At 45.2% G+C, this 27,553-nt stretch overlaps 1 protein-coding gene across 6 annotated transcripts in view; it reads right to left on the bottom strand.

The window, feature by feature from the left end:
• The window catches only part of MSANTD1 (Myb/SANT DNA binding domain containing 1), a 48,115-nt gene that overhangs the window by 10,299 nt on the left and 10,263 nt on the right, over positions 1–27,553 (bottom strand). For 2 of the 6 annotated variants that reach the window (XM_064151602.1, XM_064151603.1), the window contains exons 2-5: positions 25,298–25,393; positions 13,513–13,777; positions 13,387–13,422; positions 2,264–2,548 (exon numbers count right to left, since the gene is read on the bottom strand). In XM_064151602.1, the coding sequence (XP_064007672.1) occupies positions 2,264–2,548; positions 13,387–13,422; positions 13,513–13,777; positions 25,298–25,393 (682 nt within the window). Of the gene's footprint in view, positions 1–2,263; positions 2,549–13,386; positions 13,423–13,512; positions 13,778–14,295; positions 14,362–15,895; positions 16,018–25,297; positions 25,394–26,225; positions 26,307–27,553 lie in introns of those variants that run through there. The other 4 variants (XM_064151605.1, XM_064151606.1, XM_064151604.1 and 1 more) reach the window with 3 other exon arrangements.

Here is a 27,553-nt window from a genome sequence, read left to right as displayed (position 1 = left end):
ATTTAAATAAAAATCCTGATATTAAGTTTCTCCAGCTTAGTGACAGCTACAGGACAACACAGGCTTTGAACCCTAGCTAGGACAGAGGTCACCACACCAGATTTCATTACAGGGTGTAGCCAAGCCAGCAGAGAAGTCAAGCTAATCAACCACAGATGTTTATCTATTGTGCTTACAGTTTGCTGGTGGACTCCAGCTCTCATGTGGATGCTTTTATTTACAGCTAAAGTGAACTGAATCCTCTCTAGCAGAATTATTTCCATAGTGTTTTAAGATCTGGAGAATTCAGGCCACAAGGCATTTTAGCCAGCTTCAGGTCCAGTGTTGCTTTCACTTTGTCCAAGGTAATTTTACTGACCCATTTCAGTAAAAAAGATTTTAACTTTCCTTGGCCAGTTAAGAAGCTGCAGATTGTTTAAATCTAACCCTTTGTGGCACAGGTTGGCCTTCAACTGCCTGACAGTCTATATGGCAGGTAATGGCACCTGGTTCTTGCAGTAACTCAGGCTGCTGTTGCCTGCTGAGGATGGCTGTGTCATGGTTTAATGGCTGTGGTGGTGCTGGGTTAATGATTGGACTTGATGATCTTAGAGATCTCTCCCAACTCTAAGTGAGTCCTGTCAATTTGCCCTAGATATCCAGTCTAGATGGATCTGTAGCTGTCACTGACCTGAAGAATGAGAATGAAAAATACTTGTTGCTTGTGAAAAAAGAGTGCTACAGTTCAGGGTCTATACATCCCAAAATACACTCAACTCAGTTGCCTCAGAAAGAAAAATGTTTCCAAAACTAATCAGCTACTCAAGAGCTATTTGCCTGAATGACTGCATGAATTTACCCTGGTTTTATTCATCCAAGAGCAAGTCTGTAAACAATGATCCAAACTTGTTAGGTTGGTTCTTCCTCCAGCTCAACAGCCTCTCAGTTGCACGTCTGACAGATAATTTCACTGCTGTAGTTAAAGCCTCACAGACACATGATAAGGATCTCTGGGATCAACTTCTATTTTTTCTTGCCAGAAAACTGTAATCAACTCTTATTTCACACCACTCTAGATGAAAAATGAGACCACTAAAGCCCAAAGTTTGTATCAGGGGTAAAACCCTGCCTTTTGTTACATGCTGCCTTCCAGAGAGCTCCAGTCTTATCACAAGCAGAAACAGATGCTTGCATTCTCTAACCAGCACTTACTCTGACAAAGTGACACTCTCAATTGTAGTTCAAGTCTTGCAACGTCCTTACAAACTGCACGAGTAGCATTTCAGCGTCCACAGAAAGATTCTGTTTGCATCTTTTTGCCAGTTTAATAATAGCTGAAGCCAGAGAAATTTCAGACTCATATCAAAAGCAAAGCTAGAGCAAGCCAAAAAAATCATCTAAGCAGTATGGTACATCTCTGACTGCACTGCAGGACCCCCCTGGAATATGCCCATACTCCTGTTACAAACACCCTACCTCATGTGAGCGCTGACATGCATGCTGAGTTTTGGCAATATCATGCAAGTTTTTGCCCAGGCCTCCTACTCTCTTCCAGCCTCTCACAAAGGGAAAAAGAAAAAGCCCTAATCCAGCAAAGTGGCTGAGATGGGTGAACAGCTCTCATTTGTGGAAACCTACTCTACTCTGCTCTTGTGAGACCCCACCTGGAGAGCTGCATCTGCTTCTGAGGCCCCCAATGCAAGAAGGACATCAAGTTGTTGGAGCAGGTCCAGAGGAGGCCATGAAGGGCTGGAGAACCTCCCCTGTGAAGACAGGCTGAGAGAGTTGGGGCTGTTCAGTCTAGAGAAGAGGAAGCTTCAGGGAGAACTTAGAGCAGCCTTCCAGTACCTGAAGGGGCTCCAGGAGAGCTGGGGGTGAACTTTAGACAAAGACCTATAGTGACAGGTTGAAGTGCAATAGCTTTGAGCTTGAGGAAGGCAGATTTACACTGATAATTAGCATGAAATTCTTTCCAGCGAGGGTGGTGAGATACTGGAACAGGTTGCCCAGGAAGGTTGTGCATGCCCCCTCCCTGGAGGTTTTCAAAGCCAGGCTGGATGAGGCCACGAGCAACCTGATGCAGTGGGAGGTGTCCCTGCCCATGGCAAAGAGGATTTGAACCAGATGATCATTCAAGTCCCTTCCAACCCAAAGTGTTCTAAGAATCGATGCCTCGCTCAAAAGACACAACTGCTGTCAGTAAAATATGCCAAAGGCTGTCCTGTTCAGACAGCAGATCTGATTCTTTCTGTGAAATGTAAGCATGGGGTAGAAGAGAGGTTACCTCAGCTTGTACGAAAGTAAGCTTGACGAGCTCTCAGAATGTTCATCTTCAAAGCACTCTTCCCTTCCTTCATACGTGAACTGGTTGTACGGCAGATAGAGAGGCGTAGACTTGGCCGATGGAGACTGCGAGGCCTCCGTCTGCGACGTAGAGGGGCCTGGCTGCTGATTTTCATGCATCTTCACATCACTGTGGTCTGTCACTTTGGATAGGATCCTGTCAATGGTTTTGTAGTAAGGCCAGTCAGGTGCAACAGTTTCGCTGTCTGTCATGCATTTTAATTTCCTGTAAGAAAAGGCAGCCCATGTTAGAAGCTCCTTCTCCTAGAAAAGGGCTTTTCAGATGGATCTTCTCTCCCAGGACATTTGTTCTGGTCACATGTAGGAGTTCAACTGAATGCATTTTAATGAGAACAAAATTAAACACTTGGTTTTTTTTTTTTCCTTCTTATAATCTCCAATGTACTCTTCCATTTTCTTTGGCTAGTTCTGAGCTGTGATTAAAAGCTTCCTGTAAACACATCCCCCCCCCCCCCCACCACAAGTTAAATTCAATACAAAGAACATCACAACTTCAAATGGGGACAGAGCTGTGGTGGTTATAAAATCAACCAGGTTGGAAGAGACCTCCAAGATCATCCAGTCCAACCTATCACCCAGCCCTATCCAGTCAACTAGACCACGGCACTAAGTGCCTCATCCAGTCCTCCTTTAGAGAGTGCCACACTAACCAGACCCTGGCAACTAGGGCAGACAACACACCACAGCCTTTACCAAACTCAACTGTGGGCAGCTCTGTCCTCTCATGCTTTGAAGAATGAATATTTATTTTCCATGATGAATTCAGGTAGCTAAAAATACCATTCACAGCCTTTTCCTAATACTACATAAAACCTCTGAATTGCCTGGGTGAACCTCTTAATAACAACCATGAGGTGTCTCTTCATTTGTTACTGAATAAGTAGCATAGGAAGAAGTATAGAACTCCATTAATTTACCAAAGAAAAGCCCCAGAAGAATAAAACCAAAACCCCACAACAATAAAAACAACATCAAAATCAGTTAATAATATATTATAAACAGCATGCACAACACCACCACAGGCAGAGGACTACCCAGCCATGACCTTGTCCTTCACATGCACCTCATTATGAGATCTGTTATTCAGCCCTAACACCAAGTCCACTGCTTTCTGCATTGGTGCCTGTTGTTATTTCATTTACTGATAAAGATGAAGCAGAGGTGTAGCAATGAATTACACATCTCAAAAAGACTCCAGTGCCCAGCTAGAGTCCCCAGACTTTCTTTTCAATTTGCCTTTCCCAGTTGGGATCTTGCCTCTCTAAATCAAAGAGCAGCAAGGGAACACGAAAGGCAAGATCAATGACAAACACTCCATTTTCATAAGCCAGGTTTCATTCAAATGAACAAGAAGCTGAGATTCTCACAGCAAACAAGAGATTTCCATTTACAGTTAAACAAAAAAAAAAAAGATAAAACCCTATTCCTGGACACCTGGTCCACCCCTTTTTCTTGAAGCCTTTCAGGTTTTTCCTCCTCAGAATCCATCCTGCCCACACTGGTCCCACAAAGAACAGAATTAAATAACATGTAAACATAATAAAAATAGTGCCAAACTTAAAAGTGAGAATGTGAAATTCTTCCTTTTAAACAGCTCTCAGCCTAGGGTAAGGGGAAATCCACCAGTGAGAAAAGAAAGCAGAAAGATTTGCTTAGATTTTCAAACCATTTAAGGATTCTTCTCTTTTTCCCCCCTTGCTCTTGCAAGGTCTGATGAGCTTTTCTAGCTACTTAGAAATGCACATCATGGTCCTGCATAGCAAAGCCTCCACAGCCATCCAGACTTTTATGCACTTTGTGCATTCAAAATTTTCATTTCATACATGTTTCTCAATCTCCTGATGCAGTCTCATAGTCAGACACTGGCCAGCACAACCTACCAAGACATGCATCTGCACCCAGCACAGAGAGAAAACAGCCAAATACAGCACTGGCAGTGACCACCTCTTGGTAGTGATCATTTTTTGTTCAATTATTTAGGCTGTTTGCATTAAAAAAAACCTATCAATGGCATCACTGCAAGCTGCTTGCCAAGACTTAGTTCCATCCAGAGAAAGGCAATCAAGACAGTGAAGGATCTGGAGAACAGATCTTATGGAGGAGAGGCTAAGGGAACTGGGATTGTTCAACCTGGAGAAAAGGAGAGCTCACTGCTCTCTACAACTCCCTGAAATGAGGTTGGAGTGAGGAGGGCCTCAGTCTCTTCTCCCTAGTATCAGGTGATAGAAATGGCCTGAAATTGTGCCAGGGGAGATCCAGATTGGATAGTAGGAGATTTTTTTCACAGAATGGTCAGGTGTTGGTCAGGCTACCCAGGGAGGGGATAGAATCCTCATCACTGGAGGTGTTCAAAACACATGTAGGCATGACACTTAGGGACATGGTCTTATGTTGAAGGATGGACTCAGTGATCTTAGAGGGCTTCTGCAACCAAAACAATGTCATTATTTGTTTGCCCACGTTGAAATCCCCAACACATTCAAGCAGTGGAACTTGAAAGGTTATAGGTTCTTAATACAATGCATTCAGCCATAGTTGATCATCCTTACATGTGAGACAGTAAAAAGTTACTAGTGAGCACACTTCAGCCATGCACAGCAAAGTCCAGCAGATAATGAAGACCTTGTGAGACATGGTTTGAGCTTTACAGACTGCAAAACACTGTGCCAAAAAAGAGGAGCATAGCTCAGAGCTATTACCGTGCTGACTCTTGCCTGGGGGCAGACTTGCATTTAGCAGCAGAGCTGCCACCTAACCAGTCTGTCCTCAGCCGTTGGTCCTTGTTGATTTTCATGAGGTCCCTGCCCAGTCCACTCTTCAGTCCTGTCTAGGACCCTGAGAATGGCAGCTCTACCCTTGCACATGCAGGCAGCAGCCCCTCAGTTTGGTATCACCTGCCCAACAGTGAGCAGGCACTCCACCACCTCCTCCTTTGGTTGTTGATGTTTAACTGGGTATGTCCCAGTACAAACCTCTGCAGTCCTCCACTTGGCATCAGCCTCTAGGCAAAGTATAAGTCATTAATCACTGATCTTTGAGTTCAAAGATCCAGTCAGTTCTTCACTCAGCTGGTAGTCCATTTATTTGGAATGCAACATCCCAACTTGAGCAGTCTGGCCTAGTGCAAGGCATCCCTGCCTATGGCAAGGGGGTTGGACTAGGTGACCTTTAAAGGTCCCTTCCAACCTAGATCATTCTATGACTCTACATGAAGTTTCCAGGAGCAGGCGTTTTGCCCAAATAGGTCTGTGTAGTGCCTTGGGTTTTGTGTTTGAGCTCAGCTGCGTAACTAGATTCCATTTTTTTTTTTTGGACAAAACTGTCATGATTTTAAGGAAGATAAATAAATATCATGTTATTTATCAGCTGCTCACACAGCTGTCGAGTTACCCAAGCATCTCTCTGGCTCTGAATGCACTGCATGGATACTAATTCTTCCAATTCTGACTGCTTACCACAGCTCTGGGCTAAAAAAGATAGGGAGATAGGCAAAAGCTCAGCTTAAAAACACCACCACCAGCAGCCATCTAGCTGCATGGAGTCTGGCTCACGGGTAAAGGAAAAAAAGGATGAAACAGATAGGTGAGAAGATAAGGGGGAAGAGAGTGCCACTCCTTTGGAAAGGAAGCAGGAATACTGCAGCTGGAGGTAAGCAGGAAGACCCTTCACTAGAGTAGAACCAAAAAATAGTTTGGGTTGGAAAGGATCTCCAAAAGTCATCTACTCCAACTCCCTGCACTCAGCAGGGACATCTTCCACTAGATCAGGTTGCTCAGAGCCTTGTCCAGACTGACCTTGAGTATCTCCAGGGACAGGGCCTCAACTAACTCTCCGAGTATCCTCTTGCAGTGTTCTATGACCCTCGTGGTGCAGAAACACTTCCTCTCATCCAATCTAAATCTGCTCTTCTCTCATTTCAACCCCCTGCCCCTCCATCTGTCACTGCAGGCCTTTGCAAACAGTCCCTCTGCAGCCTTCTTGTAGCCCCCTTCAGGTACTGGAAGGCAGCTCTAAGGTGTCCCTGGAGCCTTTCTTCCTCAGGCTGAACAACCCCAGCTCCCTCAGCCTGTCTTCATAACAGAGGTGCTCCAGACCCCAATCACCTTCCTGGCCTCCTCTGGACCCATCAGATCCTCATCCTTTCTGTGCTGAGGATGTAGCAGTGACAGTTTAGCTTTCTAGCTAAAAGAAATCAAATAGCTAACTTCACAAGACCACAGGATATTAGGGTTGGAAGGGACCCAAGGAGATCACCAAGTCCAACTCCCCTGCCAGAGCAAAACGATACTATCTAACACAGATCACAGAGGAACACATCCAGACAGGTCTTGAAAGGCTCCAGAGAAGGAGACTCCAGTTCATACTGTGTGACCCTTACAGTAAAGAAGTACCTCCTTGGGTTGAGGCAGAACCTCTTTTGCTGCAACTTACATTCGTTGCTCCTTGTCCTATCCCAGGAAGCAAGTGAGCAGAGCCTGTCCCCCCCCTCTTGGTCAGCCCTCAGATACTTATAACCATTTATGAAATCCCCTCTAAGTCCTCTCCAGACTAAGCAGCCTTAGGTCCCTCAGCCTCTTCTCATAAGCCATGCCCTCCAATCCCCTAATCGTCCTCGTAGCCCTCCACTGGACCTTTTTTCAGCAGATCCCTGTCCCTTTTAAACTGGGGAGAAGTTCTGCATTTGAAGTTTCTGGATTCAGAGATATTTAAATACTTCTCTACAACAGCCAAAAGTCCAGCAACACAGTGAGACAGGTGAAAAGTCTTACCCACGTGAAAGCAAGCACAACCTCAGCAGAACAGAAATCTTAAGCAAAGATGAATTCACTGCTGTCAGTCATTACTGTAACTCATCACAGCAGGTCCAAAACATCAAGCTGCTTTGTTTGCTTAGTTTGTTTTGTTTGTTCAAATGAAAAATAAAGACATTTAAAAGGAGTGGGACAATAGTAAGGATGGAATGAAATAGTCCAAAAATGGCAGAGGAAGAGAAGCCAAATACTCAGAGCTCTGAAATTGGGCAAAGACACTGCCTGAGTAAGCAAGTCAGGCAGGAAAAACATCAGGTAAGAAACAGGGGTAAATGAGAAAGTCAGCAGAGCCTGCAAAATAAATTCATAGAATCACAGAAATTTAGGGGCTGGAAGTGACCTCAAAAGCTCATCCAGTCCAACCTCCCTGCCAGAGCAGGATCACCTATACCACATCACACAGGAAGACATCCAGGCAGGTCTTCAATATCTCCAGAGAAGGAGACTCCACAACCCCTCCTGGGCATGCTAAGTTTATCAAGATCTGTTACTCTTTGTGAAACTCTTAAAATCCAGCAGAGAGCAGTGGCAAAGGAGAATTCTCTCCAAAACTCCAGAGATCCAAGTTGAGTTTCCAGTGGACAAATGTCTCCAGTATCAAAAACCTTTGTCAACCCAGTTAATTTGAAAAGTGGCTGCCTGTCTCACTGCAGAGAGGTGAATAAATTAATGGACTTTGAGATCTGACTGGCAAAACCCTCCCCTGAATGGCCTGAGACAACAGCTGAATCATTTGTGCTGCCATTGACCTTTCTTCTTCTTCATTCTCTGTGCCTATTAATCCACCTTCTAAAATAAAAGGAAAGAGGTTTTTCAACTCATTATTTAGTCCATACAAAGCAAGCCATCTATAGCTTGCTTTGGCTTTTTTTTTTTTTAGCCCTGCTCAAAATATTATTGCTTTTTTATTATTATTATTACAGTATTTGATACTGCTGCTTGCCTTAAGGAATGGATCCATCTCCTGGGGTTTCAGAGAAAAGCTCTCAAAATAAATAATAAATAGCAACTGTTCATGATCCAATCAATGAGGGAGGGGGCAAAGACGTAGGAAAGTACAGCACTAAGTTGGGCATCTGCTATGAATTATTAAAATTAAAGGGGAAGATGGCAAAAATATTCCAATTCAACTTTCTGCAGCCATTTAGCTGCATTTTTATTTCCTCAGTTGCTGCAGCAGAGGTCAATTATTGCAGTCGCTCAGTGTCGCAGAGTATAGCAGCCGATTACACGAGCTGCGATGTTTAATTGCTATCATGTACACATGAAAATAAGAAATTAGCCTAATCTTTTATTCAAATCATGAGAGTGATTCACATTTACCAATCATTAACATTAATTGGCTGCGATTCACATCAAAAAGCAACAGCTGCATCCTGTTTTCTAGGCTTCGGGGAGGGCGAGGGTTTTGAAAATGGAGGAAAAAAAAAAACCCAACCCACAACCGAAATTTGCATTCAGACAGTTCTTATTTTTAAACATCAGAAGGATTCAGTCAAAACTGTCGGCCACTGTGCGAGCTGCACAGACCCTGCTTCCTTTTCATAAGCCAGAGTGTATGATGGCAGTGGCAATATTATTACAAGAGACTCGGCGCAGTGTTACACATTGAGATGGGCTTATTAGCGGTGACAAGACACTGCTTTCTTTTGGAGGGACTAATTATAGGTTCCTATGTGCTGAATGTGCCCCAAGTAGCCTACATAATAGAAAGAATTCAGCCCGTGCTCTAAGGGAAGCTAAACTGCAAGAGCTGGCATGCCAATCTCAGCAAAACTTTTGATGACCAGCACATCAGAAAGCTTAACTTGGAATTCCAGCAGGCTTGACTCAGCCTTTCCTCTTTCCAATACAGATAAATAGAGAGGTTCACGCAGCTCACCACACAGGTGTCTTGAAAATTGAGCAGTAAAAACCTGGTGGCTGATCTACCCACGCTGATACACTTCACATTTCACAGCGGTTCCTAAAAGAAGAATTTCACTCCAATGCACCTATGGTCCTCTGCAGAATTTCCCACCCAGTCAATTTCCACGGTGGATGAAATGATTCTTTAATATCCTGAGACTCCAGTAAGACTTCATTCAGGGAAAAATATGCCATGACCTGAAGTGTTTCCTCCAGATGCACGTGGACTGAAGGAATGCAGAGGAACACAGGGACTTGCCCTTAAAGACACCTCCTTACTTTTCCACCAGTGGCCAGTAATATGCTGAAACCTGTTGTCTTTTGTAAGTCTATCTCATTTGAAGACAAACAACATCCTTTTTATTTAACAAATCTTATCTTTGGTAAAAATAGTAACAATAAAACAGTCTACTTCTCTCCTGGTGTCAAGGATTTTCAGTGCTAATGAGTCCCACATGCTTACAATGCAGTGTTACATAAATTTATATGACTTCAACTAGTTCTACATTTCTTGCCTTGCAACTCCAATAACTAACTTCTTGTGCTAACAGCAAAAGAAATATCTGCCTTATATTCTGAAAAAGAGCACTGCAGGGTTTTATGCACATCTAGAACTCCTTTATGCTTCTTTGCTCTCTTTCCAAGCAAGTCACCAACTTTTCCACTTCTCTTATTAAAGGAAGCTTTCCATTTCTTAACCTGATTTTGTTTTCTAAACATCATCTCATGCTCTTGTTACCTCTTTGAAATATAGGGCAATCAGAAATAAACATGAAATAACAACATAAAATAGATTCATATGACTTTAACATCAGAAAAAGGTTATATCTTGGGTGTAGAAGAATGGGATATGACCGCCCTACAACTGCTTTTGTCACAGATGCTCACATGTACCAGACTACAACTGAACCAACTCTATCTGCCAGCACAAGATTCCACGTGGGTGGGATCCAAACATACACAGAACCAGGGTGAACACCAGACTACATCTCAACAAACTTTATCTGCCAGCATAAAATTCCATGTGGGATCCAAAAGTACCCAGAGTCAGGGAGAACACCAGACTACACCTGAACGAACTCTATCAGCCAGCACAAAATTCCCTGTGGGATCCAAACATATCCAGAACCAGGGTGAACACCAGACTACACCTGAACCAACTTTATAGGCCAGCACATAATTCCACATAGGATTCAAACATATCCAGAATCAGGGTGAACACCAGACTACACCTGAACCAACTTTATCTGCCAGCACATAATTCTGTGTAGGATCCAAACATATCCATCCTCAGAACTGTGAGCCCATCTTGAGCTCCATGCAGCCTCGAGCACACAGGTAGCTCCATTAGCTGCAGCTACCTCAATAATTACAGGCTAAGAAAACCTCCCCCCTGAGTATGTATATGTTTGTCTGACTTTGACTCCTTCTGCACACTGAGTAATGGCTTTCACTGAGCAAAACAAGCAAAGCAGTATTTATAGAACTGCATCTTAAAATGCTACGGGATCCTCAAACTGCAAGGCACCGTTATAAATGTGTTCATTGTTTTCTCTTACAGGTGCCTTAATTTTTTTTCAGATCATTGAGATCTGTTTCAAGAGATGTCCCAAGACAAGGCATGGCAATGATAACACTTGCAGCACTGAACTTTGCTTAAAATGCCTGGCAGAAATATCCAAGTGCTGCTCTTCCTTTTACACACATACCCCAAACAGATATATACATGCAAATATAGATGCATAGCAATCTGTGAGACAGAAATGTTATTCTCCTGTGTGAAATTGTAGCACATAACTAAACAATATGATCTGACTCTGTACTAAAATCCAGTTTATTCCTGACTGTTAAAAGTCTAGAGACCATGACACCTTTGCAGCAAGCAAAAAAAAAGTGAAGGATCCTAAGAGGTGATTTTAAGCCAATGACATTTTGCCTATAAAAAAAAGGAAAAGGATTCTGAAGTGGTGGAAAGAAATTGTTTGGGTGCAGACCACTCCCCTCACTCCTGCTGCTGGTGCTGTGTTCTACTGTGTCATGCTTACCAAACCCTACGTAATCACTACAAAATATCATCTCCAAGCAGAGATATTTTCCAACTCTCAGGATGTGTTTGTGGTTTGCCTTTTTTTTTCCCTTCAGTTTACGCCACAGGGCAGCAACGATGCCCAGAAACACAGTGAGGTGAAGCATCAGCCTCAAGTATCCTGCAGGCACCAAAACGTGGACTAAAAGTCAGCTGCCTCCCAGCAAAGCCAGCAGTCGGTGGCATCTCGCATCATTGACAGTTCCATCACAATTTTTCCTGCCTTCACATACCACCAAAAAGTACCCAGAAAACTAGCAACTGTGAGTCCTGGCTTTTGTTTGTTCCTGTTCTCTCTGCCACCTCGCCTTGAAAGCAGAGCAGGCAGACGTGCTTTGGATAAGAACAAACAATAAGCAAGATGCGTTTCACAGGCAGGAGTACAAAATGAAACGGCTCCGTGACAGTGCAAGGCAGTTCTCTAACTCTCCTAAAATTAGCATCTTCATCAATAGGCAATTTTTGTCTGCAGACCAGAAAAGCAGCCTGACAACATGCAACAGAAGCCATCTGAGGAGTTCACAGAAGCACAAGAAGAATTAAGAAGTGCCGTTTCCCCCTTGCCACACACAGTGTGCATGTGAGTGATTTTCTTTCTTCCCTTCCCCCCTCGATGCAACTTTAAAGCAAAAAAAAAAGCCTTAATTAGAAAAACTGAGACAGTCTGATTGATGACAACACTTAAAATGTAGAACAAAGGCTGACAGAAATAACCTATTCCATTGGCAATTACAGCACTTAAATATCATGCAGCGCTGGCTAGACACCTGTAAAACCTGGGTGCCACCAAAGGTATTTCTCAGCAGGGAAGACTGCAGATTTAGCAGACTAAGCACAGGCCTGGTAGCCAACAACTCCTGACTCCTCAATTCGCATCCCAGTATGAATTGCTGGGTGCTACTGGCCAGAAATTGATCTCACTTCCAGCTTTCTGTCTGGGTGAAGGAAAAGGTAAGGCTTGCAGCAGGGTTAGTCAAACATTTTAGAGACATCAGCGTTTGCTACAAAAACATCAAGTTAAATATTATGGGAAACGATGTTAAAGATTATGCTGGTAGCTCATCCAGACGTTGGAAGGGCATTCCAAGAGAAGGGGTTTACAGGATTTCCCCTACTTTTCTATTTGCTGAGCAGCCTCTGCATTAAATACAGCAAGGGTGCCTTAGAGAAAAGCCAGCAGTTTGAACATGGTTGCCTGCTGTAATAACCTGGGTTTTATTATTATTAATACAAGCTTTGAGGGGAGATTAAATAAGAGAGCAAGATACTTGATTTTCTTGCATTGCAAGCACACAGCTACAATCACCACTCAGGATTTCCACTATGAGGCAGTTTGTGCCTCACAGAGATAAGAACTAAAGAAATTTTTGCAAAAATTTAAAAAGCACCCCCCCCCCCAAAAAAAAAAGGGGGGGGGGAGGGGCGAAAGAAGAGGGGAGGGGAAAGCAAATCTTTCTGTTAAGTTCTAATTACTTCCCTTTTTCCCCCCCCTGCAAAACAACAAAGACACACATGCCTCACATTTTCTCAAGTCAGCTTCCCCTCCTGACTGACACTGCCTGTTCTTTATCATCCCTGCAGACACCTCCACCCTCCCTCCTGACTCCTCTGGAGCAGTATTGACGGTGCACATTGATTCTCTCTCTGCAGATATCATAGCTCTGCTGCTGCTGCTGCTGCTGTTTGTAATTATAGCAATGTGTGTCACTCAGTAATAAGACATTCAATTATTCTTAGCTCCACGAAGTGTAACCCTTAAACTCGCGAGACCAAGATCCAGCAGCATCAGCCCCCCCACCTCTCCCCCCAAAAAAACCCAAACCCCCCCAAAACCAAACACATTATTCTGTGTTTTCTTGGGTTTTTTTGGGGTTTTTTTTTGGTTGTTGAGGGGTTTTTTGAAACTTTGCCTTGCAATTCACTGGGCACTCCAAACTGCAGGAGTTTCACTGCAAGGAGCTGCTGCCAGGCTGACACAATCAGCCCCTTCAGCAAAAGAGAGAGAGAGAGAGAAAAAATAAATCTCTTTTCCCACTAAATACATTTCCAGCCCTCTGCATCAGAACAAGACCAGCTAATTACAAAGAAACAAAGTTGTCCCGGAGTTTTGACATGAAATGAGGGGTAGGGGGGGAGGGAGGGAGAGGAGGAGGAAGGGTAAGAAAAAAAAAATTAATTAACAATGACGTAACAGCACTGGCAAGAGAGAATTTTAAAAGCCATATGAACAATCTTTACTCTTTTATCGACAGATTTCTTCCAGGAGGCTTCTTTCTGAAAGGCAAAAAAAAAATCACTGCGTCGCCCCTGCTAAAAACCTCTTAAAAGAAAAAGAAAAAAAAGAGAGAAGGAACTGAAGCTTACCTGTACTGGAATGTCATATTTGTAATTTTTATCTTTATTTCCTCTCCGTGGCGAATTTCTCCAGTCATTTCAAAGAGTTTGTTAGCCATTTTCTCATAAACTTTGGCATTCCTTTTAGTTTGTTTCAGCTCATCAAAAAATTCTTCCCAAACCAGCATTAAGCCTCTCATTTCTGCATCAGTCCAGTTCCTGGCCCTCCTGTGTTTCTCAGTCTGAGAAGAGACAATGTAACTGGGAATTTCTGCTGCAGCCATTGCTGACTGACCTAAAAGGGTTTTAAAAGAGGACACTTAATATAGGTTGAGTTTTTTAGTTGAGGTTATTTTGTTGGCTGGTTGGTTGTTTCTTTTTTTTTGGGTTGGTTTGGTTTTTTTTTTTAATATATAGTGCAAGACATGCATATGTGGATAAAGAATTTGAATGACAACAGAACATATGAAACCTTTTTTGCAACAGCTTGAAGCTTGAGTGCACAAAATGGGGCCTACATCTGACAGGCAGGAATTTAGTTAAAAGCTTTTAAACAGAGAAACGTCATTTTGATGTCACGTTTCCATAGCAACAGAGCAACTGCATAAGCTACAACAACAAAAACCTTTTAACTGAAAGCCAAAGAATCAGGACAAAGTTGACAGGCCATCAATATTAAAGCTTTTAAACACTTTAGGTTTAACACAAAAAAAAAGAGAAAGAGAGAGAGAGAGAGAGAGAGAGAGAGAGAGATCTATGCAGCCTTTGAGAAGCTACTTTTAAGTTTCTACTTCTTTTTTAGCTCTCCCTTACCTTTTAGGCAGACAATCTGCTAGCAGGGGGTCATGGTCGCCTGAACCAGCTTTTAAGTTGTGCCTTGACAGACTCTCTAGGAGGTTGCAAGGACTGAGGCCATGTACACACAACACACACACGTTAAAAAAAAGAAAGAAAGAAAGAAAAGGGGGGGGGGGGGGGAAGTCTTTTTCTTCTTCTTTTTTTTTTTTTAATGTTATTTTTGCAAAGATACTCTGCAAAAAGCTTCAGCCAGCTTTATGAAAACTATACATCTCCAGGCTAATAAATGTTTAAGCAGGCAAGGCTCATTAAAAAGGAGCCCGCATCTGGGTTGGAGAACGTGCACCAAACGGTATTTAAGTGTTTAAATATAGAGGGAAATGGATGTGAAATTTCACCATAAAGCCACTTTTTTTCTCCCCTCTCCTTCTTTTCCCCCCTTTCCCCGAGATGTTTTGCTGCCGATAAGCACACACACTGCAGTCCTGTCAGGACGAATTTGCCTTTGTAGGTATGTATTACTGGATGTGTATTTTGTATTCCTAGCAATTTAGATGCTATTTATGCAGCCTGTGTTCTGCCTTAGGACTGCAGCAGAAGCATTTCACCTGCTTTATAGAGAACCTAAAAGGATTATTCAACGAGTTTAAAAAAAAAAGGGGGGGGAGGTGGGGGGGAAGGGAAGGGAGAAGGCTGCAAGATGCTTAGAACTGTGAATAAATTGCTTTGCTGTAAAACAAGCATTTTGAGCTGCTTTCTATCCGGGGCTGAAGTCTGCCAGCAGTCGGAGCAGAGCAGCACTGCTTAATCATTGTATTAAATATTGTGCAACAGCAGCAAGGGGCCAGATCCTGCCCCTGCTCCCGCTCCTGCAATCTGACAATAGCCTTCCACCGAGCAGCGAGACGCACAAGCTGCATTCATTCGAGCAGCACAGCCAGCTGAAGAGAAAAGATGTTCACTTTCTGCAGTCCCAACACAAGCGTGTTATGTAAAATATAAATAAATAACTAAACCCCGGCCCTTCCTTAGGATCATTTTCTGCTTCAGCATCTAACAGCGATGAGGACCTCGCTGCAGGGCATTTCCTGAAGATTAATGGCAGGCAGGGGTTAATGGCCTGAGGCTCACCCAGTCAGTCGTTAATCCCCAGGAAATGTTCTGTGCCTCAATCCTTAATGCTTAAGTATCCTATAAATTGTAAGTCTTCTCATAACCACATCCTTGATCTTAACAATAGTTGAAAAATGCACAGCTTGGTTTGCATCCTGGAGATGTGCAGGGAGAGCACAAAGCGTTCCTAAAGGTGCCTGGGTTGAAGCCGCAGCATCGTTGCCTTCCTTCTGTGCCATTTATTCTGTTGTTCCTTACAAAAGGCACAGCAGCACACCATGGAACAAGGAGGAGGGGGAGAGAGAGAACCACATATACTGCACATAGGAACTTCCACTGAGCCAGCCCTGAGCATGCCTCTGTTAGAAATATACCTGCTGAGTCACTGCCTTCCTCGGGAAGGGAAAAAAAAATAGAAGGAGGAAGGAAAGGGAAAAAAAAAAAGCCATAGCTTCCAAATAACTACTTTTAACTACTAATATGACAGCCTAGCAGCTATTACCTTTAAAAATGTGCAAATAGCAGCATATGTTGTGATGATGATCTTGCATGGTTTGTCTCTTGGGTGGCCAGATGGGAGACATCACATGATCAGGGGACAGATGGTGGTCAGAAGAGGATCAGCTGGTGACACATCCATTTTATTAAGTTATTGCATTGTTTTGTTTTGAAATTCTCATCACTTAACCTCAGGCTCCATGCAGCTACGTTAATAAAACCCCACCGAAGTCGGCTGCAGTTGCAGCCGGTGGCTGGGGATCACCAGGACAAGTTTAAGGAGGCAGGACTGTGTCCAAGAGGAAAACACCACCAGTGTCTAGTTACAGCACTGGGCCTGACCTGAGACAAATGCATGCTACTGCAAAGCCACGCTTGCTTTTCAGCCTTTCATCATCCAGTAGAGGTTCGTTTTCCCCTCCGGACTGTAATCCACCCATGGTCTGAAACACCAGAGCATATTCTGGTCAACAGCAAACCCCAGAGCTCATGTGACATGTACCCTGTGAAAAACCCAGACATACGTGGCTCTGCTTTCAAGGTTTCTGTAATCCAGGTTCAAGCAGGACAACCAGAACAGGTCGGGAAAGAACCCATGCAGCTGCAACAAGTTCTTTCTGTGATGGTCCACAAGTATTCCTTCCCCTTCTCAGCCACATGTGCCCAGCAGATGTGTGGCTGCTGCTTGTGCTCTGGGGCTGCTGTTGTCTGCTGGGGCTCTTCCCAACCCCAGATCCGGGATCCTGGGGGGGGTGGGGGGGTGGTGTGGTGGTTTGCCCTGCTCCATTCCCATCTCTCAACTTCTCTATATGCTGTTTCCCATTAGTGTAACTGACAGATTGATGTGGTGGGGTAGTGCTCCTCTAACATCTGCTCAAGAAAATAAATGCTTTCTAATAATTCCTCCCTTACTGCCCTCCCCTCTGTACCAGGAAGGAATCCTAACTTTCCAGGACTCAGGTTTTATCCCCTCCTCTTCTTGTTTGTTATGGAGACTCCACATGCCTCCTCTGCCTTGCTGAGGCATAGGTGCCAAGTGCTTGGTGAAGTGACCTTTTTCCTACCTGGAGCTGGAAGCAAGGAAAACCTTTTTACCCCAAAATAATACCTGCAGTCCTCACTAGAGCCAGGGGAGGGAAAAAAAACCCACCTCTCCAGGCTGTGCCTCTCTCTACTAGTGTTCTCTAAATCTGTGGAGTCCGTGGAGTTCTTAACCCCTTGTCCTGGCCCCTTGAGTCAGGAGAAACAGCTAAGATAGGACCAGCAAACCTTTAGGGAAAGAGCAGCCCCATGGAAGCAAGAGCTGTCACTCCCCAGGAGAGGAGCATTAAAAGAAGAAGTTGAATTACCACTCTGCCTCTCACCCTTCTCAAGCTAGATGCCAATCAAGTTTGCTCATCTACCTCAAAGACTGGCTGGTCACCAAATCCATCATAACTGCTGGCATGACAAGCTGCAGCTCTGCCAGACCCAAGGTACCAATGCTCCTGGCACTGACATCCCTCACAGGCTCCCCTCCAACATCTCTGCTGATGGATCCTCCAGCATTAGCCTGCTCCAGACTGAGGATAAGCCTGGCACCAAGTGCCCTGCAAGAAGCTGAAGCTATAACAGTCCTCATCAATCAAGATGTTTCTTCTCTTAGAAACCACTGAAATTCACCTTTATTAGAGGACTTCCTTCTGCAGGAGGTAGCTGTTCTTCAGTCTCCTGCTCACCCCAGTCTCTTCTCTAAAGGACATGGCAATGAAGAGTCTAGAAGATATTCTGATGAACACCAGCCTCAGTGGGCTCAGGATCTCACTCATGCCCTTTCTTTTAACACACACTTGCTCCGCACAGGAGCATCTCAGCTCAGAGAAACATGATTCTAACGATCCTCTCACAAATCTGTTCTTCAAGTGTCTGAGCACCCTTCCCTATTTTGCCACCCTTGCCTATCAGCTTGACTGATAGCTCTGACATCTGTTCCACCTTGCATGGAGATCTGTAAAGACAACAAAGCCTAAGCAGGGTAGAAGGGTTTCTGACTTGTGGAGGTGGATCTAATGAAGTTCACCTATAAATATTTCTGTCACAGAGTGCAGACAGCTCCATTAATCCTGACCTATTTGGTGACTCTACTTCAAGTAATCTATGCTAACCAAGTAGCTGCACATACTCAACTTTACAAGCGTGGGCTAACACTTGCCAAGTCAAACTTCCTTCAGCCAGATTGTAGGGAAAGGTGTTTAGCCTTGTGTCTGCAGGTAAATCACTAATAAGATCCCCTCTCAGGCTGCTCTTCTCCCAACTAAAGAGCCCCAACTCTCTCACCCTCTCCTCGTAAGAGGATGCTCCTATGCCCTCAGCATCCTCATGGCCCATTATTGGACTCTCTCCAGTAGTTCCTTGCTCCTCTGGAACTGGAGAGCCCAGAACTGGACACAATACTCCAAATGATGCCTCATCAGAGAAGCACAGAGGGGAAGGAGAACCTCCCTTAACCTGCTGGCCACTCTCTCCTTAATGCACCCGGCAAGGGCTGCCACATGGGAAACAACCAGGATGGACCAGGAGGGGCAAGTGACAGCAAAGCACCAGTGAGGAAAGGCTATTGCATGGCTGGAAAACTATCCACATCTAAAATAACCAATAGCTGCAGAGAAACTTGACCACAGTGGGTGCTCTGGAGGAAGCTGGCTGAGGGACAGCATCCTGGCTGACACGGGGCAGAGGAGATTTTGATACATCAACATGTAGGGCAAGAAAAATGAACACATCCACACAAATGCCCTGCCACAGGGCTGTCTGTGTGGCAGACTTCCCTGATGGTGGAATGAGACACCACAAAGCCCAGGAGGACAGAGGTCTAAGGAGCAGGTGAGCTGGAAGAAGCTGGAGAATCTTTGTGATTTCATTTTGCTAGACCACGTCCTGCTGGAAATTCACTGCAATCAGAACATTTCCCAAAAGCATTTCCATCTTGCTGAACTAGCAGATTCTGACCAAAAATATCTCCTTTGCCTATTTTAGTAGTAACCATGGAAGCCAGCTTTGCACAGACACTCAGTTGGAGAGAGAAGGGTGGCGAGAGACAGTGAGGTGAATGCAGACACGCTGGGAAACAGAGCTTCAGCAGCTTTTGTGGTCAGACCAGGAAAGCATTAGCACAGGCAATAGGGAGAACTGGAGTTATGTGGAGCTTTAAAAAGGAGCTCATGGACTGCCAGGAACCCAAGGAATTCACTGCTTGGAGAAACCAGGTACAGACTGCTGTGTTGGTAGTATTTAGATGTAAAATTACAGTGCTAAGAACTTTCTTTTCATTACTTGGTATATTTTTTTTATCATAGCAGGAACACAAATGCTCCTCCTGCATAACCTCATTGAGCATATTGGGAGGATGGGGGGGTGGGTGTGTGAAATCCCTTTTGTCCAGAAGTTACAAATAACCACTCCCAAAACATCTGGCACCTACAATATATGCAGGCAGGATGCTAAACTAGGTGGCCTTTCAGTCCCATGTATTCCTACACAGGGGGAGAGAGGCAGGATTGTTTAAAACATAGCTATAGAGTCTAGAGAGCAGAGACATCAGCTCTTGTGTCATGCTCCCAGTTCAATGCCCAGCAAAGAGCATTTCTGAGATTTGCTTGCTCTGAAGAAACCATTTTCAGGTCCTCAGCACATGGAACAATCCTGCAGTACGTAGTATCAGACGTAGTCCTCTCCTGGTAAGCAAGGAACCCATCAGATGGCAATGAAGACTGCTCATTCCCAATGAATGGTTTCCCAGATCCCACCTGAAAGAATCACTTCTGGCCCTGCTTACTTACAGGAGGTTAGTCCATAAATCATCCTGCCCCATGTTTGGTTTCTTAGAATATTTTTGCAAGCTACACACTGAAAAACATCTACTTCATTTAAAACTGCTTCCAAAATGCTAGGCAAATATTTCTCTTTCAGAAGTAAATTCCTCTGAGAGCCTGCTCTAAACAGTTTGCTTTAGACATAGGCCATCATTTCATCCAGTTTGGATTGGAAATGTATCACAGAAGACACACAGTAATCCCTGTCAGGCTGAAGTTTGCCCTATGCTGAGCAGTGTCTCCACAAGTCAGCAGAGCAGGAGGAAAAGTCTGTGTCATGAAAACCCAAATGACAGTGGCTGTTTTGGCCATGGTGGTGCTGCTGCTGCATGCACCCTTGTTTCTCCCAGAGCAAGGATTAAAACTGCTGTTGCTGTCCCTGGCCAACAGCAAGGTAAAAGGGAGTGATGCTTAAATAAAGCCTTGAAGGTGATGATGGATTCATTCACTGAACCACAGAACTGCCAGGCTTGGAAAAGACCTTTGAGATCATCCAGGCCAATCATTACCCTAGCACTGACAAGTCCTTCACTAAACCATGACCCTAAAAACTACATCCACATGACTCTTAAATGCCTCCAGGGATGAAGACTCCATCACCAACCTGGGCAGCCTGTCCCAATGCCTGAGAAGTCTTTCAGTTGTTCTTTCTAATACCCAAGCTAAACTTTCCCTGGTGCAACTCGAAGCCATTACCTCTTGTCCAGTCACTTGTTACTTGGTTGACCAGACTTACCCCCACCTTTCTGCAGTCTCCTTTCAGGGAGTTAGAGAGAACCAGAAGCTCTTCTCTCAGCCTCCTTTTCTCCAGACAGAACAATCCCAGTGCCCTCAGCCCCTTCTCATAAGACCTGTGCTCTAAGCCCTTCACCAGCTTTGTTGCCCTTCTCTGGGCATAACCATGAGTCCCCTCCATAGTAAGGAGCCATGCCCTGGAGTCAAAGAGATGGGAGCTTGGCACTGGTGCAGGACTCCAGCTTAGCAAGTTTTTGCAGCATTGTGGTAGCAAGCATCAGAGCTGTGCTCAGTAAATAGGTTCTAGGTTGCTGTTCTTCCAGAAAGGAGAGCAGCTTGGGCCCTTTTCCAGCAACTTCAGAGAGAAACTACAGAGCAAATTGCTGGCAATTCCCCGCCAGAAGCCAAGCTGCTTCACTTGGAGCCTGCTACCGGCTTGGCAGCCTGCTGCACCCACCTAGCAGCTGTCTGCATCCCCACACTGCCCCTTCCTGACACCCTGCCAAGGCCCACGGTGGATGCAGGGGAGCTCTGATCCCTTGCCATGCCCTGACCTCCACCACACTCCATGCGAGCCCAGCAGTTACCCCAGGGAATGCCTGGCACTGCCTCATCTCCGTGGGGGACAGCGGTGGGATTAGGTCCTGCTGTTCTGCAGCTTAATCAGCCACAGGTTTGGAAAATCAAAAGCATTTAGAAAAAAAAAAACAATTATGAAAGCTACTTGCCACACTGGGAAAGGCAGGAGCTTCTCTGAGCTTCCTTCCACATTCCAGTTTGGAGACCCTGAACTTGCCCCAGCTACAGGACGTTCCCTTTGCAAAGGTTTGCTGAATTCTCCAGCCCCACAGAGGAAAAATTATAAGATTTAAAATCATAAAATAAATAAAATACTTCAGATAAAATATTTAGGGCACAGGAGAGTTTTCCTGTCAGTTCATAAAAGATTTAAAGACTGAAATGTAAAATGGTGTTTGGGGTATTATTGCAAGGCAGCCTCAGGAAGAGGAACTGGAGAGAAGTGGTGCAAGCTCTACAGTTCAGACCACACTGGTGGTGAAACCAAATTCACCAGCCCCTAAGTGACAGCCAGAGAGCTGTAGTGGTTGCTGTTGAAAGCTGAGCCCATACAAGAGGTGGGTGCCATTTCTGGGACAGGCTGCCAGTGATAGCAGCCATCCCACAGCATCTCTGTGACCCGGCACGGGAAATGGGCACGACCCTTACATACCACCTCCTCGGAAGAATTTTCTCCAGGCCCTGATGCAGCCTTGAAGGCAAGTAAAGCTAATTCTACCAAAATGAGTGCCTGAGTACCTGCCACCATCCAGTTCTCTGCTGAGCAGATCAGGCAAGCACAATCAAGAAGATTAGTCTAAATTCTGGATTAAGTGGACTCTGTTCGCCTGCAGCAGATTAGCGAGCTCTCAAATGACTCTTTTTTGGCAGCTAAGCTGCCTCTAGTAGGTGAGCAAAAATCATTTTGAATAGTTACAAAACTGAAAAGCTCCAGACCAGATGTTCAGCAGTGCAGAGCCAAACCCCACAGGGGTTGGGCATGGCCAGGACAAATAAGAAACCTAACTCGTATGTCCCAAGGGAGAGTGCAGACCTGAAGCATAGGGAACCTTAAAGCACACAGATGGAGGAGACATCCAGTGAGGAGAAGCAAGTAAGAGACAAGCTGGCTGAAGGGAGCCTGTGGAAGATGTGAATGGCACTAGGGAATTCTAATGTTGTTTCATCCCTAAACATTCAGTTGAGAGACCTCTGCAGATCCAGAGGGAGCACTTTTGGATCCCTGTGCCCTAAGAAAATCTCCAGTTGCTCAGAAGGCTGGGATTACTTTTTTGGTTTTATAAGACAGCTTGAATGACTGTAGGTCTGGAGACCTTCTAAACAAGGCTAAAAGGAGCCACCATCTGATTGCAGAGAAGGAAGATAAACAGTTTACAACAAACCAAGCCAGCCCACAGCACAGTGTCTCGCTCTCTTCAGTAAGGGTGGCCAGTGCTTGCCATTTACTTTGCAAACAGAAGGCAACAGCAGGTTTCCCAAGGGAGACATTCTTGTGCAACTGCTTGCTGGAGGCAACCAGCCAACTCCAAAGGACTTGGGAAGCCAGGCCTCTTCTCCCCCACCTCACTCACCTTGATGAAAAAGGGGGGTGTGAAAACTACTTGAACTGGGCTTTAACTCCTGTTTTGCTATGGATTTAAAAAGAGCTCAACAGCCTGATCCACAAACCTTCCCAACCAAGGGCTTTCAAAAGAGCTCAACAGCCTGCCCTACAAACCTTCCCAACCAAGGGCTCTCAAAAGAGCTCAACAGCCTGCCCTACAAACCTTCCCAACCAAGGGCTTTCAAAAGAGCTCAACAGCCTGCCCTACAAACCTTCCCAACCAAGGGCTTTCAAAAGAGCTCAACAGCCTGCCCTACAAATGTCCCAACCAAGGGCAGAACAACTGTGACCTCTCCTTACCAGCAACACTTTAGCTTGGAGGGGAGACAGGGTGGGTGTTAAGAAGGGGCCAGTCTTTTTTCAGTGGTGTCCTGTGATAGAATGAGGAGCAATGGACACAAAATGGAACTCAAGAAGTTCCACCTCAATGCAAGGGAAAGCTTCTTCACTGTGAGAGCTCTGGAGCCCTGGGGCAGCCTGCCCAGAGGACTTGTGCAGTCTCTTTCTCTGGAGACAGTCAAAACCTACCTGGATATCTTCCTGTGTGACCTGCTCTAGGTGACCCTGTTTTGGCAGGAGGGTTTGACTTGATCTCCAGGGGCCCCTTCCAACTCTGCCATTCTGTGATTCTATGACATAAGCAGAAATATTCTTCTCTGCTAACTGAAACCCAGCAGTGCAGGCTTGCATGCTTGAACACACTGCTTGCCCTGACTCTTCCCCCATGCTGTGTAATCCCCTGTAGCAGTACCCCTGTGGCTGAAGCCACTCAAGCAGACCCAAAACATGCTGCAGGCAGCAATCTACAACAGTCCACGGTGGCGTCATGGTTTTCTCCATTTGCAGCACCTTTTCTCCCTGCACACTATGCTTCAGGAGAACTGCCCAGGCAGGTGACATGAAAGCTCAGGCATAGCTTTTGAAATGATTTCTCATCAAGTCTCAGCAGGATCTAATTGAAGATTAAACCCCTCATTACTTGAGGCCTCTTGCAGGGTGTTTGATCACTTTTTGTGAATACATTATGGAGGACTTCAGTGAACTACTGATCTAGCAGGACCCCCAAGCACACAAGATGGAGTGGCTGGACAACTCAACACACATCTGGGAAACAAGAAGACATCAGTAAATGGGGCAAGACAAATCCTTATCCATTTCCCCTGGCTGTAGAAACCCGTCCAGCAAAACCACAACAGCAAACCTTTCCCCAGCCATCATCCTGCCCTTCTGAAAGCAAAGAAGCAAGTCTGACAAGAGCTGGTTGACCTTACATCAGCTACTCCTGACCAACTCTCTGATCTGCTCTGCCCCCTCAAATCTGGAGGATACCCAACCAAAGCCCAGCTGCCATAACTCAGCTGATCTCTTCCTTAAGCTGCTTCCACAGCAACCAAACTCTTTCACTGACCAACCTGCAGCCCCGTTCCTGGCCTCTTCTCTGCATAACAGCTCACTGGGGATTGTACATAGCTGTCAGATAATGATTGCTGGCAGCCAGACTTCCACCAGCCTCTCTGGGTAGAACCTGTAGTGCTGGATCATGGCAGACCCTCAAATGAAAAAGCATCATTTTTCTACAATGCCTTGCAGAGTCGAGGAAGGAGTCATTTAACCACAGATGAAAGCTGAAAGAAAGGGCCCAAATGGTTTTGAAGCAAGAGAAAACACATCCTGGAATGCCAGAACCAGATGCTTTACCCAGTAGTAAGACTCCTGGTCCCAAAAGCAGAATCAGATATATCCCTGCTAGTGCTTGCTCTCATAGAAATAGGCATCTGCAGGTTTCCTCTGCTGCAAAGGCAAAAGAAAATCCTCAACCCTGATCACCACAGCTACTGGGAATATCTGGGGAGTATTTTATACATCTCGTGCCTGTGTTTCAGAAGCATTATTGTGCTCCATTCTACTCTGTCTCCATATGCCATTTTTGTCTTACAAATGAGAACTCCTTCAGGCATTACCCACAAGTTCCCATCTAAGCACTGAAAATGTGAGAGGTGGTGTGAGTTATCAGTCTCTGCAATCACTCTCCCTTTGCAGTCTTTTTAGATGCTTCCCACTGCTTCCCATGCTACACTATGGGGAAGCAAGATCAGCTTTGGTTTTGATTCTTAACATGATACAACTGCTGTGTGCACAGATATGGCCAAACATCAACTCCCCTCTTTCATTCCCAAATGCTTAGCTCTGTTTAAAACCACAGTAAGGCAGCAAGTAAATCTTGGGAATAAGGTTTTTGTTTACGTTTGACTGTGTTAGTTCTTGTCAGAGCCAGCAGCTGTGTGCTGGCTGTTTTCTGTGTACACACACACATATGTATACACACACACACACGTATATACACACACAGAGGTATGCACACACCCATGCTGCTTGTGTTTCTATGTATGGCCAGATTTATACACACACTGGCACGCTGTATTTCCCCCTGGTTGATTTCTAACAGCAACCATTCCAACATAGCCTCGAAAGAAGGGAGGAACTTCTCCACACTCCATCTGCAGCCCTGAAAACATTCAGCCCTGTTCCCCTTGCCCTGCGCTTCAGAGGTGGAGCAGAAGGAGACAAATGCTCACTACACAACCCCAAGCTTTCACAGCTTTGAGGCATTTGTGGCGTGGAAGAAAACTTTTGGTACCTGCTGTCCTAGGAACAGAAGATCCTCCATGGGCCTTGAAATCAGTGCAGGAGTCCTCGCAGCAGCTGATCGAAAACCCAGAGAAGAACTTGGCATCTGGAAGAGACAGAGTGTGGCAGAACAAGGCACTATGTGGGGAGAGTAGCAAGGAAACATTTCATAGCTATTGAGCAGGAAGGTCAGCTGTGCTCAGCTGAGGTTATCTTGTAAAGGGCCAGTGAGGTGGCTTTAGTTTAGTTTGAGAACTACCCTTTCAAACAGCCTGGACAAACACCTTCCCCATGCTATATGGGCCCATCATAAATGACTTGAATCAGCTTGTAAACCTTCAACAGCCTCACCCCTGTGTGCTGAAAGCTACTTACTTGAAGCCAGAAGAACACAACAATCTCATCTACACACCTTACCACTGCCACCAAAAAGTGTCTCTCTAAGAGAAATGTCAGCTTTGCCCAGGCCACCAGCAGACAGACTTTTTTCCCAGCTTTTCTCCTATCTGCCAAACTCTTCCATCAGTAAGTCAATGCTCAAGGTTCAGTGTGTTGTCCTTCAGAGGATCTTGAAGGTATTGTTATCTCTGGTTTACACGAGGAGCAGCCAGAGAGGACCAGAGGAAACACTTCAAAAGCTTCTAAATGACTGTGAAACTGAAGCGATTGTCAGATGAGAATTGGACACTCAGAGCAGAAGCCAACCTCGCACGTCCTTCAGCCACATCTTAAAGTGAAATACTCTCTCAATTCATTGAAGCAGAGGTCCCAAAAGCCACACAAGTACCCTAAGAGTGTCACCATTGGAAATGATTTCAAGTCTCAGACACAGAGCCAGATCAGCTATGACTTCTCCCCTCTTCCAAGAAACGAACTGATTAGGAGCCCGACAGCCCACAGGAACCCCATTTTTTCACCAAAAGAAGATATTTGGGTACCTTAAGTTTTAATTCCTCCATGCTGAGATCTCACCATTTTGGCCACGATGAACCTCCCAGCACTTATGCCCATTAGAGTCCACCTGGGACTGGGAAGCTTTGAGCACGACTGACTCCTCAGCACGGCTCTGCCAGAGCAGCTGCTCCAACCTTCATTTAAAGATGTGGCTGGAGGAAGAGGGTGTGTTGGGGGGAGCACAAAAAGAGCACCTGCTTGCCAGGGCAAGGTGGTTGCAACCTCTCCCTGTGGAGAGAGGTGCTGGGCTTGGGCTCTGCCTCCAGGGCCAGTTTTGGGTTTTCTCCAGTGACGTTTTAATGCAAAGCATGCAGTAAGCAGCTTTGGGAATGCAGCCAGGTACCTGCTCCCCACCTCCCTTCAGGGGAGGTCCCAAGTGGTAGACCAGTCAGGCTCCCACTTGCTTCTCCTCTCCAGCTCTACGAATCCTTCTCCCCACCGTGGCACAACTTCAATAGGAAGAGCTGAGAGGTTGCCTACAGCCTGGGAAGGGACAGGTGGATTTGAATATCCCTTGCGAGAAGGAGAATCCAAACCCAAGTTCGACCACTTCTGAGACAAGTATTATAACCATGAAGTAATTCTATGAAAACCACCACACCAATCATTTGTATCTTAAGTAGCAAGCATCAGGCTGTGAGCAGAGGGCTCAGCACTGGGGCAGGTTTGACTCACCTGGCCAGGTTTGGGGCTTGTAGAGTGTGGGAGCTGCTCACAGGATGCAGCATGAGAGCTAGCACTGAGACATAGGTGGGAAAAGGGTACCCAGGAGCCTAAGCAGATACCAGGATAAGTATTCAGAATCACAGGATTGTTTTGGTTGGAAAAGATCTCTAAAATCATCGAGCCCAAACATCCACCTAAGCCTACCACGACCATCAAAACACATCCCAAAGTGCCATGGCCACATATTTATTGAACACCTCCAGGGATGGTGACTCCACCACAGCCCTGGGTAGCCTGTTCCAGTGCCTGACCACTCTTGCAGCAATGACATTTTTCCTAATATCCAACCTAAACTTTCCCCAGCACAATTTCAGATCATGCTGGGGAGGGAACAAGACCTTGCAAACAAGCCCCCTTGAAATTACCAGAGATACAACAGTTCCCACCATTTGAAGTCTTAACCTGTTACTTTAGGGTTAACATCTCAAGCTAAAACCTCTTTTATCACCACTAAAGTGCTTTCACCTTGAATTCTTAACTGTTTGTTTAAGCTAAGATTAAAAGTAGTCTGGGTCATTTGACTGTTAAGCAGATCATAAACCATTCTGTGTTATCCAATAGGTTGTAGAAAGCTTCTATAGCTTTA

The sequence above is a fragment of the Pogoniulus pusillus genome, chromosome 11 (genome assembly GCF_015220805.1).
Source record: "Pogoniulus pusillus isolate bPogPus1 chromosome 11, bPogPus1.pri, whole genome shotgun sequence".
Taxonomy (NCBI): Eukaryota; Metazoa; Chordata; class Aves; order Piciformes; family Lybiidae; genus Pogoniulus; species Pogoniulus pusillus.
The sequence above is the reverse complement of the archived record's forward strand: the minus strand, read 5'-3'. Positions and strand labels throughout refer to the sequence as shown.